Here is an 18,417-nt window from a genome sequence, read left to right on the forward strand (position 1 = left end):
TAGCTTTTTTCCATAAAATAACAAAAACATGTATCTTATGAAACTTGCACATAGGTACATCTGCATTTTATTATGTTCATTTTCTTGTTTACTGTTCACTGAAAAGCATCTGCTGCTTCCTCTTCAAGGCATATTCCTTTCCAGAAAAAAGAGGGTGGCTCAGTATATACTCTTAACCTTTACTGAGCATGTGCCATGGCTTTCATGCAGTTTAGCTGGCCATGTGTTGAACTAGTATATGCCCAAACTGTTAACCCCAATGTGGAAGTCAGCAGCTCCATAGTACAGGAGTTAAGATCCCCTCTTCACATATGATAAAAGGTGAAGTGTCTATATTCTTATTTTATTAAGTATTCTATTAATTTATTTTCACACACACATGCAAACATGTAAAGCATGCCTTATATTTGACTGACAGGAACCAAAATTAAAATTGCTTTACATTGTTAGTGTAGACCTCCACTATGTTTGTGATAGTAGTGGGGACCTTATGGTAGGGCTACACTCATAGAATAATTTTGGAAACAGTATTCATGTGGGGCCTTACAATTTTGCTTCACAGCAATGCTAGCCTCTTTCTCCCTCAGGTGTTCATATACTCTGACACATGACAGCATACCAGATCCAAATAATTTTGTGTCATTCATGGTCTTGTAGATTGTGACAGCCGTGGAGAGCATGGGGGTTTAAAATTTATTTGAGATATTCAAAATAATAGTAATCTTTCTGAAATATGTTTTGAAAAGATAAGATGTATTTTTATTTCTTTAATATCTTTTCCCTAAGTATTTAGTAGAGTAGTTTGCAATGAACAGACTCACATACAGATTGCAGGATAATCATTTCTTATTGTAGCTGTAGTACTGCATATGGATTACTGCATGAACAGTGTGCTACAGAAATATAATACAATTAAAAAATTCTGATGATGTAACATTTAGATTATTCTATGCTTTTATGAAGTCAAAATGAAGTTCCTGTGTTTTTAATTGATAGTGGCTACTGTTGTTTCATTGAGTACTGTTGTGCAAACATGAAAGGATTTCCTATGATTATATGAACCAGATAATTTATCAAAAGGTCAATGAAAAAAGCACAGATTAATTTAGTGTAAATGTGCTGTAGATATAAGAATGATTTATTTCAGAGGGGACAGTATTCTGGTGACTACCGAGACAACAGCTAATCACAAGAACTGTGATGTTCAGCATGAGGACCCCAATTTTTATCATTTCACTCTCTCTTTTTGGGCTTGCCCTGGTAAGTTACAGAATGTCGCCTATGCTATGGCCTGTGGATAAACTAAGGAGAAGTGAGAATCAGTGTCACCTGAGTTAAAAAATATCTTGATTTATATGCTTTTAAATGTGTATATTTAAGACAGTAATAGCTGGTATAGAAATAATGTGCACAAGTAAACTATGTAGGCAGAAAATGGCTGTCTTCTGGGTTGTTGCGCTGTGTCGTCTGGTAGAAGTTTACCGACATTTTAGAGGTCCTTGCTGACTCCATCATCAAGGTGATTACCTTGATGATGGAGGCAGCAAGGACCTCTTAAATGTCGGTAAACTTCTACCACACTACACGGCGTAACAACACAGAAGACAACCATCTTCAGACTCACTGCCGTGTAAACCTCAAACTATGGAGGCCTATGAAGAAAGTAATATGATGATAAAAGGTAAGTAGTAGTAATAGTAGTAGTAGTAGTAGTCTTTGAGTGGTTATTCATTGGCTTATTTTGGGTGAGAAATGGTACCAAAATGTGTTGAAATCTCACCAGTTATAAAGTTGCCTGAAAAATCTATTCCTGCTATCCTTCTGTCCTAGCGTCACACACCATCCATTCACTTATCTTTAAATGAACAGCCATAACAATGAACTTCTTCCAACTAAGTATTCAAATCTGTGAACAACCAGTCATTTTGAACTCATAGTTTGCTGGTTCCAACAAAGTTACCAAATCAGGTCTGAGATAGTGGACTCTCCCATGCCATGTGTGCACTCCACTACTTGATAGGCAGTTTGTGTTCAGTAATTGTAGAAATTTTGTTTGGTCTGTGTCTGGTTATTCATAAGAAGAAGTCCTTGTGTCATCAGTGATGATAAATACACAGTTCACAAATGAAGAGTACACATACATTCATTTTATATACAGATTCAATTATATGAATGTGTTAGTTTGATCATGGAGGGCCATGTGCCAGAAGATTTGTAGTTAAATAATGTATAATTTCTAGTAACAAGTTTGAAGATATAAAGATACAAGATGTGGAATCTTCAAGAAAACTAAAATTTAAGATACAGAAGAAAAATTTAAATTGCTAATAACAGGGAGGATGGAAGAAATTATTTGTTATACACTAAGAGAAAAATGGCTGGAAAATATTATATTTAAATTCTTTATGTTAAAATCATACTTTGGGCTACAGTAAAACCTCTATTAACCAACCGAATTTCAACCAGATCGGTTTCTACTGGCGAGAGTCAGTAAAGCGATGCCCACGCGGTACAGTTCATTGATCTAACCTCACATCCAGATTTTTCTGATTATTATGATCACTTCAGGATATTTAGAGAATTTGTTATTTGCAGGCAAAGACAAAAAACAACCCAGCTGAAAACGCATAGCTTTTTTAAACCTGCTTGTTCCTATAGAATGTGAACCCTTACTCCTTGTTCAAGACAACATAGCAAGCAAATCAACTGACATCAGCAGAATCACACCAGAACCTCCACATCAATTGATGGACAGCAACTCAGAATGACTGATAAATTCACTATTATTTAATATTATATTCACTAAATTCATCATCTTCCGAGGAAAATCTGTATTGAATCTCTGTATATTTCATTATTTATAACAATGATTTGCATGTTTTTGTTTCAACTATGCTAATTATATATTTGTCTTTATTTATTTTTTCATATCCATGACAGCGTTTCCCTTTCCCCCACTCATCCGACTTCGGTTTATCCGACCCATAGTTCCCCCCATATAGGTCGGTTAAATGAGGTTTCACTTTACAGTGTAAGATATTACAGTGGTACGCTAAACAATGTAAAAATATTTATTTTCAATTTGTGTCTAGGGTGGAGATGATTTGAAGACTGAATTCCTGAAGAAAGCACAGGAATGCGTAAAAGAAGGCAATGTGGATGTTGGTAAGTTATTACAGTAATTTGTTTATATTGCATTTAAAAGGTTCTTAAATAATTTTATGACCTGTATCAACTGCAGAGGCTGTGTGTCATTGAAGGAAAGATGATGGTCATGAATGATAATCAGTTAAGAATTTGGAAACAAGCAGTTATCTTCTTTTTCATAGTACTGTCCCAGTATTTGCCTGGTTGAGATTTAAATTGGGAACCTCCCAAATACAAGTATACACACTTTAACTTTAAAAAGCTAGGAAATTAGTTTTACTGGATTTTTAAATTGTTTCCAGTGGTTTGTCATGGAAACACACCCAGTTTTTAAAATGTGATGTTCTATTAAGAATACTAGATTATGTACAAAACTAAGAACCTAGTAATACTGATTATAATATACCATGATCAGACCTTTTTAGAATTTTGGGAATATGTATAACATACAATTCTTGCATGTTCGCCAGAAATTGGTCTTTGACTTTCAATCAAGGTAGCCTAGATATTCTCCTCCCATAGTCACTTCAGTGCCTGTTACTGTTGTCCATTTAACCAGAACTGGAGAATTCTGAAAATTTTAGTAGTACTCTCCAGAATCCAATATCATGAATATCCATTCAGCCATTCAAGTTCTTCAATGCATTCTGATGGACAGTCAGGCGTCATTTCAGTAGGTGCTCCACAGAGATTCAAATATGTGTGAAAATGAGATTTGAGGTTTTCACACAGTAAGGATGATAACTGATATGGGTTACGCTGCCATGTAAATTTGTCAGTAGATGCCAATGTTCTGGAGAACCATACTGTCTATTTTCAGGGCTGAGGTGGCAATGCTGAGAAGGGCAAGGATGTATATAATTTGGTCCTAACCTGAGTCACTTGACACATTTATTTCCCAAAAAATCCATTTTAATATTTTGCATTTTCCCAAATGGTCTTTTCACTTCAGGTTTTCCCAGTGAAGTCTTATATGCATTTCTAATTTTTCCTATTCATGTTACATGTTTTGTTAAACTTATTTGCAGACTTAGGTAATTAGTTATTTCTGAACTTTTTGTGTAGTATCAGTTACCAATATCTACTATATTTTTCAGTTGTGTGTAAAGAATTACTTGATGAAGGCGTTGATGACACTCAGGACAAATATACTCCATGCAAGGTTGGTATGGTTTTATTATTCTTTTAAGTGTGGTTTTCCAGTATCATGATAGTGCTATTCATAAGGTAGAATATCAATGCATTTTGTGAGTATTGGTTCCCCTTGTCTTATATGTTACAAAACAGATAGTAGTCTACAAATCTAAATTAAATTCCACAAAGAGAGAAATAGAAAATACTTGTGTATATGTTGATATTGTTGTTTTCCTTTCCAGTGTGCAACAGCTTGTATGGCAAAAAAATTTGGCACTGTAAGTATAGACATTACAACACTCCTTAAATAAGGCAATAAAGTTAGTTATGTGGTCCAGTTAGTACTTGCAGTTATCTGTAGTTATCAAAGGAAGGCTGAGAATGATCTGATATGACGTTTTAACTTTCTGCTGACCCTAGCCTGACTGTAAGTTACAGAACATCGTGACTAAATGGTGACTGTTCTAGTGTTCCTACTTTGTACTCAGGATGTTCTGAGTTTGATTTTTGGCCTGTAGTTCAACTATCAAAACTGAAATTTTTTGTAATTTTTCTAACTCTCCAGAAAACCACTGGTTATTATCTCAAAACAGGTTGCAACAATTCCTTTTAAATCTTTCCCAGTGCTATATAACCCATGCTGTTGAGAAAGCATTGTCAAATAAAGAAGATGTCAGTGTAACCTCATATTTTAAGTCTATTTACAAAAGATGGTAATCTCACATTATCTCATTTACTAACTCAGGAAATGGAGCCAATACATGTAGTGAACATTGCTCTCATATATTGCACAATCCATTTGAAACATCAGGAAGTGAATGGACTCTCAAACTGATTTTTGTAGGAAACTGGAAGACAACACGTTTTTGAGTGCTGATATCAGGAAAGACAATTTCTGTACAGCCATTTGACTGCTTAGGCCAGAGAGGGTTATACTTGATGTCAATTTCCCACTTCTTACATTCTGAGAGGTTTTTATATAAATATATTAACTGAATCCTTGATATTCAGTGAATTTCTTGGAAGAAGGAGAAGGAAGAAAAGTGTGTTGCACTGTTTAACCTGTCCTGTTTAATTTGATAAAGCAAATTAAGGTTAACCCTCATACCACACTTGGGGTCTTTTCTGACTCCAGTGTTAATAGACTCTTATGTGTTTTTAAAGTGTGGGAGAATTATTATCATTTGATTTACATTCTTTGATTTGGCTGTGAGAGCACATGTCATTTTTACTTTGTTTTGCATTATGTTTATGTGTGTTGCATCAAACAACTAAAATAAGTTTGAAAAAGGTTGTGTTGGAATATATCCACCTCCTTTGTGGATCGTATGTAAGAGTTAATTGGTAGAAAGTGCATCACTGAAAATAGATTCTCCTTTGCATTTTTTGTCAAGAAATAGTTACTGAAATGTTCAGTCTTACACTGACTTTGTTTTCACTTTGTCCAGATGGATGCAAATGGTGCTCTTCTAAAGGATGAGATACAAAAATTTATACCCAAGCTGACAAATATACAAATGAAGAAAGAAGCTGAACGTGTATTTCCTGTATGTTATGAGAAAGGTATGTACACTCTGCATTGCACCATGCACTTCAGGGTAAAAATCTTGACTAATGTTTGTGACATTTATGTGTGAACACACACACACACAATAATTTTTTAAGACAGCATAAGATAGTATATCGTCCCACGCCGTAGCCACGGGGTCTGAGGCATCATGCTATGGACCGGCGATACAGAATGCGCGCTGGTTCGAGTCTTGGGGGAGAAGAAATTTTCTCATGAGCTTTCGACCAGTGTATGGGACCAGTGCCAACCCAGCATCATGAGGAAATTGGGGAGTTACAATAAGTAGCGTAATCCGGTCAGGAAAGCTAGCAATGGCTGGGGGTTCGTCGTGCTGACCACACGTCACCCTACATCTGGTTGGATGATCGTTCACCTCTGCTTAGTTATGTGAACGTGAGGCCAGAGTCAAGCTAGTCGGCTTTGGCTCTCTGGAGCTGTTACGCCACGGATTTAATTTTTAAGATAGTATATCATTCTGTCAACTGTGAAAAATACTAGAGCAGGCAGGGAACAGGAAGCCTCAGTTAATGTCAACACCACAACCCATGTGACATTTTTCTGCAGCCTCGATATAAGGGTCTTAAAGTTCTAACTTTTCAGTTATATTTTTATTTTCTCTGTTATCTCATGTCCATGTTTTGCTACCATGTTTCACCACTTGTTTAATCACTTTTTGTGTAATTTCAAATATATATTCTGTGACATTATTTTGCCAGTGTCTATAAATTATTCTGCTCATCCTGCTACATTTTTATTTTAATTTTCCAAATCTCTCTCATCATCCTGACTAATTAGATTTATTAAAAATTTGAATTCATGTACTTATTCTGTTGGTTTACATAACACAGTATTTCACTTTTAATGTAATGATTATCAGAAAAATTAGTAATAGTTCTGACTATACTACAGAAGTAACTAAGTGTTAATGAGTTTTGCTTTGTCCTGTATGTTACAGTTTCTGAAAAAAAGGATTGTGAAGCTGCTTACTTACTTTCTAAATGCAGTACAAAAATGTCATCAATGGTAAGTCTGGAACACATTATGCATACAGCGTATAAATTGTTAAAGGACTTCGGCTGAAATATTGAATTCACATATGACTGAAGGGATCTAGTGACATGGAGATTCAAATAGAATGGTAATGGAAACCTAAGGGTCAACACCACCACCACCACCACTACTACTGTGCTGGGCCAATTACATCCACCCAATATGTTTCCCTAGGAGCCTTCTTAATGTTATCTTCTTATATCCTTCTCACACTTCCAAGAGATTTTCTAACCAAAATTATGTAATTGTTATCTTCTCTGTACCATCTAATAGGTAACCAATAAGGTATAAATCACAAAGTTCCTTGTCATGTAATATCTTAAACCACCCATTCTGCTCATCCTTGTTAGGTTTAAATATTTTCTTGTGCACATTCTTTTGAGACACTTGTTATGTATGTTCTTCTATCAAAATCAGACACCATATTACAAAAACACACATAACAACAGTCAAGATAGTTGTATATATACCATTTGTCTTGATCTTTAAGTGTTACAAAATGGAAATATACAGAAAGATAAATTGATTACTGTAATTACTGTTCATACATTCAGTGTAGATTGGAAACAACTTTTGAATATATCATGGTTCCTATGCATCTCATTCTGAGGGGATGTAATGGTGCTGACCTATCACATGACATGCCTCTGAATTTAAGAATAATATATCATCCTCATTCCACACCTCAGTAGCTACTATGTGAATGTGTGGATGTGTGAAATACCAGACCACACTATGGCTCGAAGACCATATTAAGGTGTAATGGATTTCCATTAGACAGGAGGCTGGGAGGACTGCAGAGTTGATCTGTTTGTGATCATAAATAGAAAAATTCTTGCCTCTGTCACTGCCAGGAATGGAATCCCACTCATAAAGCCATAAATAATATTGAAAATGATAGTTTATAAATAATTTGATCATCAGATATAAATGTTAAAAATGTATTCTTAAATCCTTTACATTTCATCATGAATTTAAACCATTATCAGGATGTATGTGTGTGTACTGATAATTAATACAACAAATAAATATTGAAATTAATTTCAAAAAATACGGTGTAAAGATGCAGACTGTATTCAGCTGTATGTCAAATTGTTCTTTTGAATATTTTCCATTATCTAAATTATAAAATAACAACACTACAGTGTTCTGGAAGCTGAATTCTACTTCCGTCTTCAGGAAAAAGGGGGATAGGAAAGAGGACAGAAGCCTATGCCTATCTGTTGGAACCTCCTGGTTGAGCTAGTTTCATTAGATTTATATCCCCCCCCCCCCCCCCGACACATAAATTTGTGTAAGGCAATTTATAAAACTAATTATATTTTGGGTTCACAGTGAAAGGAGTGCAGTTTTATTATCTGCAGTTTATAAAAGTGGGAGAATAGTACCAAAGATGCCATATAAAAAATTAGATTAATTAGATATTCATCAGGGTCTGCAAGAGCTTTAGATTTGCATCTTATTTGATCTGATTCTAAAGTTAGTAAGATTTATTTCTATTTTCTGTACAGGGAATGAATGCTGCAAAGTACACACTGGATTATTTGTTGGAGAAGAAAGATTAGTGGAGATTGATCAGTGATGAAGCACCTGACCAGAAGAAGAACATGCAACTTAGCATATGATTATATCCAAATTACAGTACCTTAATAAATGTCAAACCTTAAAATTAACCCTGTTTCATCCTCATTCTAGGGCACATGATGTAAGCAATTAAGGAGGTGTTATTAAATTATGACAAAATAACATATTTTGTGAGATTTTCATATCCAAAACCAGATTACTCAACGAAAGACAGTGTGTCCAGAAAGTCACTCTAATGAAGCACTGTTAATCAGCTGCAGTGACTCATTATTTGAATTAATGTAAGTTGGCTATAAGTACATCCATACATAAGGCTTTTGATACAACCCCATAAATAGAAGTCAAGGGGTCAAATGGTTGAGCCTCCTCTCCCTATCCAATGCCCAGGAAATCTCCAAGTTCATCAGCAGTACTGTTGCTATAATGAGGCATTGCTCCATGTTGCTGAAAAGTTTCATCTTCCAGTAGCAGAAAGGTGAAGTTCTCTAGCATATCAAGATAAATGTTTCCAGTGATCTTGTGGTCTCATAACTTTCTTATGAAGTAAGCTGCATCACACATTAATTTTGGGATAGTTTCAGACATACTACATAATTTCACTGGGATTTTCAGATTTCACATAAAATGTAAGTCAAAACCAGAAGTACTCATTACTTATGGTTAAAATCTTATCAAGTGAGTTGCATAATCAAGCCAGCCAGATGAAATGCAGATGTAGTTTAAGAAGTAATTCATTTGACTTAAATTTGGGAATTACATGGTTTGAATCTTGCCTAGGATACAAGCTATACCAGCTAAAATTATTGAATTTTCCTGAATCCCTTCATGCGAATGTAATTATCAACTGTAACACTTCTTTCCCAATCATCCATAATCACCCTCTCATATCAATAAGTAAGTAATATCCATAGTTCATAGAGCAATTTTTAATAGCCTAAACAGCAATTAATATGTCTACACAATAGTCTTGTGCTGTTTATTTAAACATCAGCCAGACCATTTAAATTCACTGTATCTTGACACAAAGAAACTAGTCATTTATACATAATTTATGCACTATTTTAGTAAGTTCAACACAGGAGGAAGCATTTAATATGACTATGTTCCACTGCATTTAACATGGATACTTACTTAGGATGCTTAGGTGACCCATTATTCAATGCCTTGAACATCTGCGGGTCCCAACTTTTCATTGGCTTTGATCTATTAGACAGTTGGTAGGACTCCTTGGATGAGTGATCAGCCCATCGCAAGGCCTCTACCTGTAAACAGGACAGCACAACACAGAAAGACGCAGACAAACATCCATGCCTTGAGTGGGATTTGAATCCACGGTCCCAGTGACCAAGCGGCACAAGGCCCACACCTCAGACCATGCAACCACTGTGATGGCATAGCATTTAACATGGGGAAATTTTAATAAAACAAAAATTTATCTTTCAAAGTGGAGTATGTGTTTCTCATTATATAGCTGGATATCCAAAGCAATAGAGTCTTCCTGTGTTGTAAGTACTTTATCATTGTAGCTTGAATCAATTTATGCCTAATTATTATTTCGACTGCAGGTAAGTGCTACTAAGTGTGACCTAATATTTTAACCAAGATTACATAAATGGAAAAGAAGTCTGTCATATTTGAAAACTGAGATGAAACCTATTTGTTTCAAATGTATTTTCTGTCTTTAATTGGGTGTTATTAATGCATGACATTTTAAAGCATGTGTTATAAATTAATGAAAGGATAATTTTATTATATTTGCAGTTTAATATTTTAGCTGTACAATGGCATCAGTTATATAGACAAATGGACAATAATGTGCCACATTTGAAAAATAAGATGACAGATGGCCTTTCCTGTACAGGAAGGTGTAATGCAAATCAGGATGTGTTGTGGTGTGTGCAGGAAATGGGCAAGTTTTTAACTTTTATTGTAATGGTGTGATTTGAATATGTCAAGGTCATTTAACATAGTCATACTATATTTATAAAATGTAATGCGTTGCGCTTAATTTAACATTGATAAAAAAATATGAATGTCTAACTCGACAGAAATTATATTTCATGGAAAATGAACCTTGTAGGGAAAACATTATAAAGGTACAAACTGATCTTGTTCTTTGTGCTGTTAGATTTCAGATATAAATATGAGATGTGCAGAATGAGTTCCACAACTTAAATCAAAGGAAGAAAAATGAAGACATTTGCAGTTTTGGTTTCCGTCATCATCCTATATTCTGAAATGGTAAGTTTCTAAACCAGCCAACTGTGTTACAAGCATGCACTGAACACTTGTGTATTGTATCCTCACACAAAAAGAAAAGTCCTCTATTTTACAGTTATTTGATTTTGGAATGGATCCCATTAATTTGTAATACCTGGCAATTAGTACTGTATGTATACATGTCATTTACATTAGTTTCCTCTAGCACTTTTTAAATTTATAACCTGGCATGCATAAAGTGTATGAGAACATTTTCAAAGTGTATTCCTATGTGGAGGCAAAAATAATATTTCACATTTAGAATTTAATTGTATGATGTAGTATTCTGATTTGCAAGTGAATGAAACTTTTATCTCCAAGCATCATTTACAATCTCACAGTGTGGAGTCATTAAAAATTCAAACTTTGGTGGTCTTTCTCAGCATTCTTCTAAGGATTTATTGAGTAAGTCATGCCATTGGTGTTTCATAAGAAGTTCAGAGGGCCCAAGAAAGAGGAAATAGCACAAGGATGAAGAAAATTATATAATGAGGAGCTTCAGTATTTGTTGCTAAATTCTGAAAGTTTCTGACGATGGTGCGTTGTTGAAGTAAACTGTTTTCTGGATATTATCCATCATCCAAGACTATATAAAATATTGATATGATGGATAATATCAAGAAAACAGTTTACTTCAGTATTTGTAGTCTTCACTTAATGTTATTAGGCTGTTTACATAATAGATGAGATGTTCAGGGCATGCGGCTCATGAGAGAGATGAGAAGTAGGTACAAAACTTTAGCCTGAAGAAACTACTTTGTAAACCTATACACAGATGGCAGGATAATATTAAAATGTCCAAGATTTGAGGAGGCAGTAACAGTGTGGTCTTGCAGGTGGTTATTCAAATTCCTACAGAGGCCCAAAAATGGTGAACTTCTAAAGACAGCACTATGAGGAGTAACTGGCCAGTGACAGGGACTGGTGAAGGGTTCAAACCCTTAAGATGGAGGTGATATGTTCCTGCAAAATGCTGGTAACCACCTACAAAACTATATGCTGATCACAGTCAAGAAATATTGGAATAGGTGTTAGAGAAAGAGGTTGTTAAGTTGTGGATTGGAATCAACTGACTCAGGATAGGATCCAAATCATGTTATCATGAACACAGTAGTGAACTTTTAGATTCTTTAAAAGTAGAGATTTCCTTGACCAGTTGAACAATTGCCAACTTTCAAAAGAAGACCCTGCACCACAGAGTTTTATATCAACTATCATTTAGTACCTACTGCTGCAGGCACAGTCATTTCAGTTGAAGTAGTCAGTGTTTCTTGTTTCAACAGGCTACAAGTCAGGACTTGACTATGGTGTCAGCTATAGTGTCCTATGTCTTTGAAGCAATTCAGGACTGTGCACAGGAAAATAAAGTTTCTTTGAGTAAGTGCAATTCAAATTCATATGAGCTACAAGTTGGTAAGTTATTTTAATTTTATGGATTTTTTTTTCTTCACCAATACAGTGTGCAGACTGGCTCTGGGGATCCACCTAGCCATCTGTCCTCATCAAATCACATTGTAAAAAAGGTCAAGAAACACTTCTGTAGAAAATCATTAGGCTGTATATATTATTTACTTTTTGTGTGGCTTAAAAATCCATCGATATTGGCCGGGTTTGAACCCACGAACCTTGAGTCCAGTGGCGAGCACGTTAACCACTAGTCCACCGAGGGCAAGATTTGTCACGCTCTGTAAGAGTATATTATGACATTTGAAATATTTATTCCAGTGAAGATATCAACTTCATTAATTTTCTCCCGTACTGGTGCTGACAAGAACTCTAAATGTGCTATTGCGTGTGTGATGGAAAGGTTCTATTTGGTGAGTATTTTTTATATATTTGTTAATAAACAGCTTACTACATTCAAGAGCTCACATTTAGTATATATGTTCATCTTAAGTGAAAGTACTGTGTATCAGATTTATGTTTAAAGTATACTTGTTGGATTAATTCAACTTATAAGTTCATAGTATTTTGAATTAAACTTTAAATACCTATACATTTAATAAAGTTCTTCATTGTACTACAAACAATGCAAAGAATATCCTCTCCAGCAGAGACCACCGTATTCACTTGGGTATTTTATTTTAGTCTGTGACAGAATTGAACTGTAATATGCTTTTTAGTTGTTAATTTTTAGAGCTGTTGTTTAACTGTCTCTCCACATTTTTCAGTACAAGTTATTGTCTGTAAATCTAATTATTACTACTATTACATTTTAATATATTTATTCAAATATACAGATTAATGCTTTGAATTGGTGTTAAAAGTAAAGAGTAGCCATTATGGCCATAACTGAACATTCACAATTAAAAATTATGTACAACTGAATATGAAAACATTTGCTAAAGATGACCACAGCTAAAAAGGATAGCAAGCATAAATGACAATCTGAAAGAGATTGCAATCAGTAACAACGTTCAGCACATAACTATTTAGTTGATGGGGTGGGGGTTGAAGTAGGGGTGGGGTGGAGAAGGGAAAGAAAAGAAAAGAAAAGAAAGAGTTAATGATTGTAAAACAGCCATTCAGTTGTAATGAGACTTCTTTGCTACATCAGCATATCTTGTAATTATTCCAATAAGATTTGCCTCTTATTAAGCACAACACCATGAAGGTTTACAGGGAGGACCGGAGGTTCACATATTCTTAATCTTAGCACTAACAAGTAAGATGATTGGTCAACTTTAAGCTCTGGCCATTTTATCCCTGAGGAAAGAACCCCCTGTACCCATAGAACAGAGCCAGCCTTGATAATGAAGATTACATTGAAATAACTGTTAGTATTTAGCATGTTTCATGAATATTCAGGTAATGATAATAAGATTTAATTTCATTTTATATTTGAAATACCTACTGTGTATATTTATTTCAGATTATGGGTGATCAAGTTGAAACTGCTATGTTGGCCGAAGTGATAAATATGATTCCTATAGAAGCACTGAAGGTACCAGTGACACAGCTCGTCAATACATGTGGAAAGAAAGGTGATGCAATAGATTAATTCAGAGGTTATATTATGAATGTATTATTTATGCTAGTTAGTAATGATAATATAGATAATGAATACATAGTAGAAACATTTTTTGAGTAAATGCCAGAAAGGAGAATTTTTAGAAGCATTTGCAGTTAAAACATTTCCAAGCTCTTTAGTCTAGAATCAAGATCTACTGCTTGTTAGAAAGACCAGCAGAGTTAACTATGCTAACTTGTAATTTTAGCCAAATTCTAGGTTACTCATATCAGAAGGATAAGCAGTGTTGAAAATTCTAGCCTCTGCATTCATCAAAATAAAAATATATCCTATTCGATCCACCATTATATTTCAGAGAATTACAACAGCTGTCAGTTTTCATGTATATTTTACATGGCATGCATAAAATAAATGCATTATGGGAAATATGTGACTTGTCTTTCTGCTTGTATGTTCCATCTCTGAAACTGTTCAAGATATATTGATGGAATTTGGTTGTCTTCTGGAGGTTTACACTTAAAGTTGTTAAAGTTGTTGGATGAATATAATTTTGGTCTGTAATATTCGAGTGATTGAAATATGTGGACAGACACCCAGACATGACATTCTCATAATGAATTTTTTGCAAACAACAGATAAATTGAAGCATTAAGTAAGTATTGCCAATTTGTTATTTTTAATTATTTTCTTTGTATGGAAAACAGAAAAAGTTGTTCATTAGTTTTGTAACAAACTTTAGTTGAATCAGATTCACTTTGGCATATCTTCCAGTGAACATCATGGCATTGTGTTTTTTAATTAAATTAAATTTAGATCAGATCCATTATTAATTGTTGTTTTTACTTCACTGAACACTCCCCATTGTTATGTGTAACTGCACCACTGTTAATCAGGACTCTCTGAATCAGTGGTTTCTGCTGAATTGTGAATTTCACTGCTGTCTGAAGAAGCTATTATTGATACATGAATGACGTTAATGATATAATGAAGTCTATAGTTCTCTTTCTTATTATAGTTTTAAGGTTGTTTCATTAACAAACCCATGGAACAGTGTCCTTGAAAAGCTCATAGTCACTCAGTCACATTCACAGGAGCCCATCACTGAACCCATGCCAGAGCCAAATGAATCCATTCTGTACCTCTGTAGAAGCATGCATAAAGCAGCCATAAAGTTCACAACTCAAGAAGCGTTCCATGAATAGAGAGGGCTTCCTTGAATAGTGGAATAGTTTGCACATAATAGAAAACTCAGACAGGAATTAAATACTGAAAACACTTGTGCCTGTGCCTACACCCATGAAGGTGTATAAGAAGCATATTGGTAAAGCACCACACAGTGTATACTTCAGCTCTAGATGGGTGTGGATGATCAGCTTCACACTTCTGCCACTTTACACTGTGGGAATGACCCCTTTTTGGATAGGAGACTGCCAATTTCAGATATCAAACCCGTCTTCCGGCCCATAACCAGTCACTTAAATGGCTAACCATCTCAAAATATTTCAGTTGAACTATATTTAATGAAATTGCATAATAATGAGTCTTGAACAGAAGCCATAACAAATAATATTGACCCTCAGTGTGTCTGAACTTCAAATGAAGTTCTTTGGTAATGTATTTCATATTTCTTTGTTAAGGTAAAGGACCAGACAAGTGTGAAAATGCCAGTACTTTCATATTTTGCCTCAAACAAAATGGAATGACCACTGCTACTGTAAGTATGAGGGCCTAAATTCTTAAGCTGGGTCCAGGCCCCTAAATCTTTACTATGATACTGTGAAAAGTCAATATGTTTTTGTGCACTAGAAGACAACACAAAATCATTTATTGTGAATTTGTAGAAACTTCATAAGTTGCAGACAAGTTGATTTGTTAAATTGTGTTCAGAGTCAATCATACAAATAGGTAATCACATGATATGTTTCCTAACATAATTCTCAATGTATACATTTTATACAGAATTTATGTTTCTAATTTGGTACTGTTATCTTTTCAGAAAGCACTCTTCCGAGGTTAAGATACAATTGAACTACAGTTGCATTAATTGTCATCAATTTTGTGAAATATTTGCATTTTCTACTTTACCTATTGCTAAGAGTATTACAAAAAGAAGTTGCCAAAGACTATTTTAATTGTCACATCTTCTTGTCAGTAATAAATCTATTGCATTTAATGACAGAAATATTTTACTTTGGATAGATATTAGACCAGTGACGTTCAGAATGTTTTCGTGTTATCGGAACTACTAATTTTATTTTCCACACAAGTTGCTACGCCCATTGAAAATACTGTTAGACTGGCAAACCAGACTTCATTCTTTACCTGAATTAGGATATTTCTGGTTAGATAGCATTTTTACATACAACAACTAAACTTAGAACATCAATATATAACATTTTTGTACATTATTGTTGCATAATTAAATTGTGTTCTGTAATTAAATTTGATTTCTTTTCACTTTGAGTGTTTATTTCATTGAAAGGTATGATTAATTTTTTGTATGAAGTACACAGAAACTGTGAGTGATAGTTGAGGTTATCACAATATATGAAAAGAATACAGTAACATTTGAAACAAAGTTGAAAATTGTGATTTATTTTATTCTACACATTATGTGGGTCCTGTGTCACTGCGGAATCATGCATCTTTAAGCTGTGGATAGCTATTACGTAAAGCTACTTTGAAATGGTCCTTGAAGCTTGGGGGGTCAGAGTAGACTGTCTTACTGAACCTGCAGTTACAGAAAATGGAAGTTCATCACTGCAACAACAAAAGTTCTAAAACTGAACAGCTTCCATGTTGGTGGATATATCTTGATTTTATGGCATTGGCAAACAGCGAGGACAAGGAGACAACGTGCCACAGAACTGTAACTCATGACTGATGCTTCCGACGTCTAGAGAGAAATACAGTCGTGGCCACAACAAATAGCATGTGGCAGTGACATTACGCCAAGGTCACTTCGTGGTTTAAAAAAATGACCTTTAGTACAGAGATTTGTCACTGCCACAACTGTTTATTGCCTCTAAAAATGAATGGCTGTCTATAATGAGGAAGTTTGCATCAGCCACTGAATTATTGTAGCAGAACAGGTGGGAGTATATTTTTTCACCACATGACCTTGGAATAAAAACCTAACTTTGAAAAACTTTTTCATCTGATTATACCTCATGGTATTTGAAAAATAATTAGGGTTTTCTGAGTTGAAGTCAAACACAGATTTCATAGTGATATAGTGAGAGGCGCATGTATTGTGTATTATATATCATGATAAGGTAAGACTTGGGTTCTTCCTGTGCCTGAGTAGAGGTATTTTTTATTTATTTAGTGTTCTGTCTGACGACAGGTCCATATGAACAGGATCCTTCCATCCTTTTCTCGGACTGGGACCTGTTCATATACGTTCTTGACAGATGATCCAGAAATGGTTTGCCATTGCCTTCTTCTGTGTGTGAATGGAGTAATTGTTGGGATGCCACGGAGGAAAACTCCGTGTTGCCTAGACCACGGCCTTGCCCAACACAAGTTATAAATTCGGGCACCGCCGGGAATCGAACCCGAGACCCCAGGATTACAAGGCCAGCGTTCTAACCGCTAGACCACCGTGGCGGTGATGAAGGTAAGTGGTAATTTCACGACTGAGGAAAGAGTCCAATGAACAGGCAGCTCGGTGGACCCTACAGCTTGTCTGAATGTAGTGGCAAGGAAATAAATCCATATCCTGGTCATCTACCTCATCATCCTCACCATTTTGTTTTAAAAACGAACCATTTCTGAAAGAATCAGAATTTTGGTTTGAGCTTTTTAGGCATATGTTTAAATGATATGATATTAAATCTGCCTCAGAGTAACTTATTAATATATTCAATCATAGCACACAAAGTGTTAATAACTATAGTTTGATTTCAGAAAATAAGGAGTGAAACATTACAATTAAAGTAGTTTTTACGAAGCTTGTAATTGAGTCACAAACATGGGTGCTGCCAGGATTTCTACAACGAGGGAACAACCACAAAATTGTTGATTTTGTTGAAGCCGATAAAGACTTTGTGTTTAGGATAGAAATATAATTTTTTTAAATAGTTTTAATTTCTGGTATTAATATTTGGTAGACTTTTTATTTAATTTTTTTAATTTTGATTTAGAAACAGTTAGGAGTATTGCACAACTTTCATCTTAATTAATAGGTTTAATGAATTTATGATTAATTTCTATGTGTAATTTACACTGGTATAATTTCAGACTATGTTGAAGAACTCGTATATGACTAAGCTTTGAACCATCAGTTAACTGTTAACGCACAACAAATATCGCATGTCAAACTTGTGGACACGCGACGTGCATATGAGATTCCACAAGCGTTGCACAAAAGGTTCAGTACTTACGAATCAAAAGTATTACGTAGCAAAGGTCCGTGCCTTTGTATTTTGAAACAGATTATGCATAGCGGAAGACGCCATTCTTGCATAAGTTACACCGTTTCCGTAACGTCTGATCTTCCCAACTGTATAGGTAAATATAACGAGGTCAGGTTCTAGTTATACGCACTACTGACGTACTAGAACTGCTACGCGGGCCGTGGGTTGTCTATCAAGCGTATGGTTGATGGTACAGACACTCTCACTCTTGCTATGGGCAATTCGTATCCAGGTCATACGGTAAAGTGTTACCAGAACTGGATGTTTATTCTAACAGCAAACAC

General features: G+C 34.9%; 2 protein-coding genes across 2 annotated transcripts; both read left to right on the top strand.

Annotated features, from left to right (window-relative positions):
- The first annotated feature begins 1,102 nt into the window (after positions 1 to 1,102).
- LOC110835830 (uncharacterized) lies at positions 1,103 to 8,651 on the top strand. The gene is made up of 7 exons (XM_022076451.2): positions 1,103 to 1,260; positions 3,093 to 3,165; positions 4,245 to 4,309; positions 4,524 to 4,559; positions 5,730 to 5,844; positions 6,807 to 6,874; positions 8,413 to 8,651. The coding sequence occupies exons 1-7, from the start codon at positions 1,201 to 1,203 to the stop codon at positions 8,464 to 8,466; spliced, it is 471 nt and encodes a 156-aa protein (XP_021932143.1). The 5' UTR covers positions 1,103 to 1,200; the 3' UTR covers positions 8,467 to 8,651.
- Positions 8,652 to 10,271: 1,620 nt separating this feature from the next.
- Positions 10,272 to 16,178, top strand: LOC110835831 (uncharacterized). Its single transcript, XM_022076452.2, has 6 exons — positions 10,272 to 10,726; positions 12,028 to 12,121; positions 12,470 to 12,561; positions 13,617 to 13,728; positions 15,353 to 15,429; positions 15,712 to 16,178. Exons 1-6 carry the CDS (start codon positions 10,676 to 10,678, stop codon positions 15,730 to 15,732), a joined length of 447 nt encoding a protein of 148 aa, XP_021932144.2. The 5' UTR covers positions 10,272 to 10,675; the 3' UTR covers positions 15,733 to 16,178.
- The last annotated feature ends 2,239 nt before the right edge of the window (positions 16,179 to 18,417 follow it).

This window comes from Zootermopsis nevadensis, unplaced genomic scaffold (genome assembly GCF_977971745.1).
Source record: "Zootermopsis nevadensis isolate Lab colony 2312 unplaced genomic scaffold, Znev_1.0 Znev_ptg000010l, whole genome shotgun sequence".
NCBI classification, from domain to species: Eukaryota; Metazoa; Arthropoda; class Insecta; order Blattodea; family Termopsidae; genus Zootermopsis; species Zootermopsis nevadensis.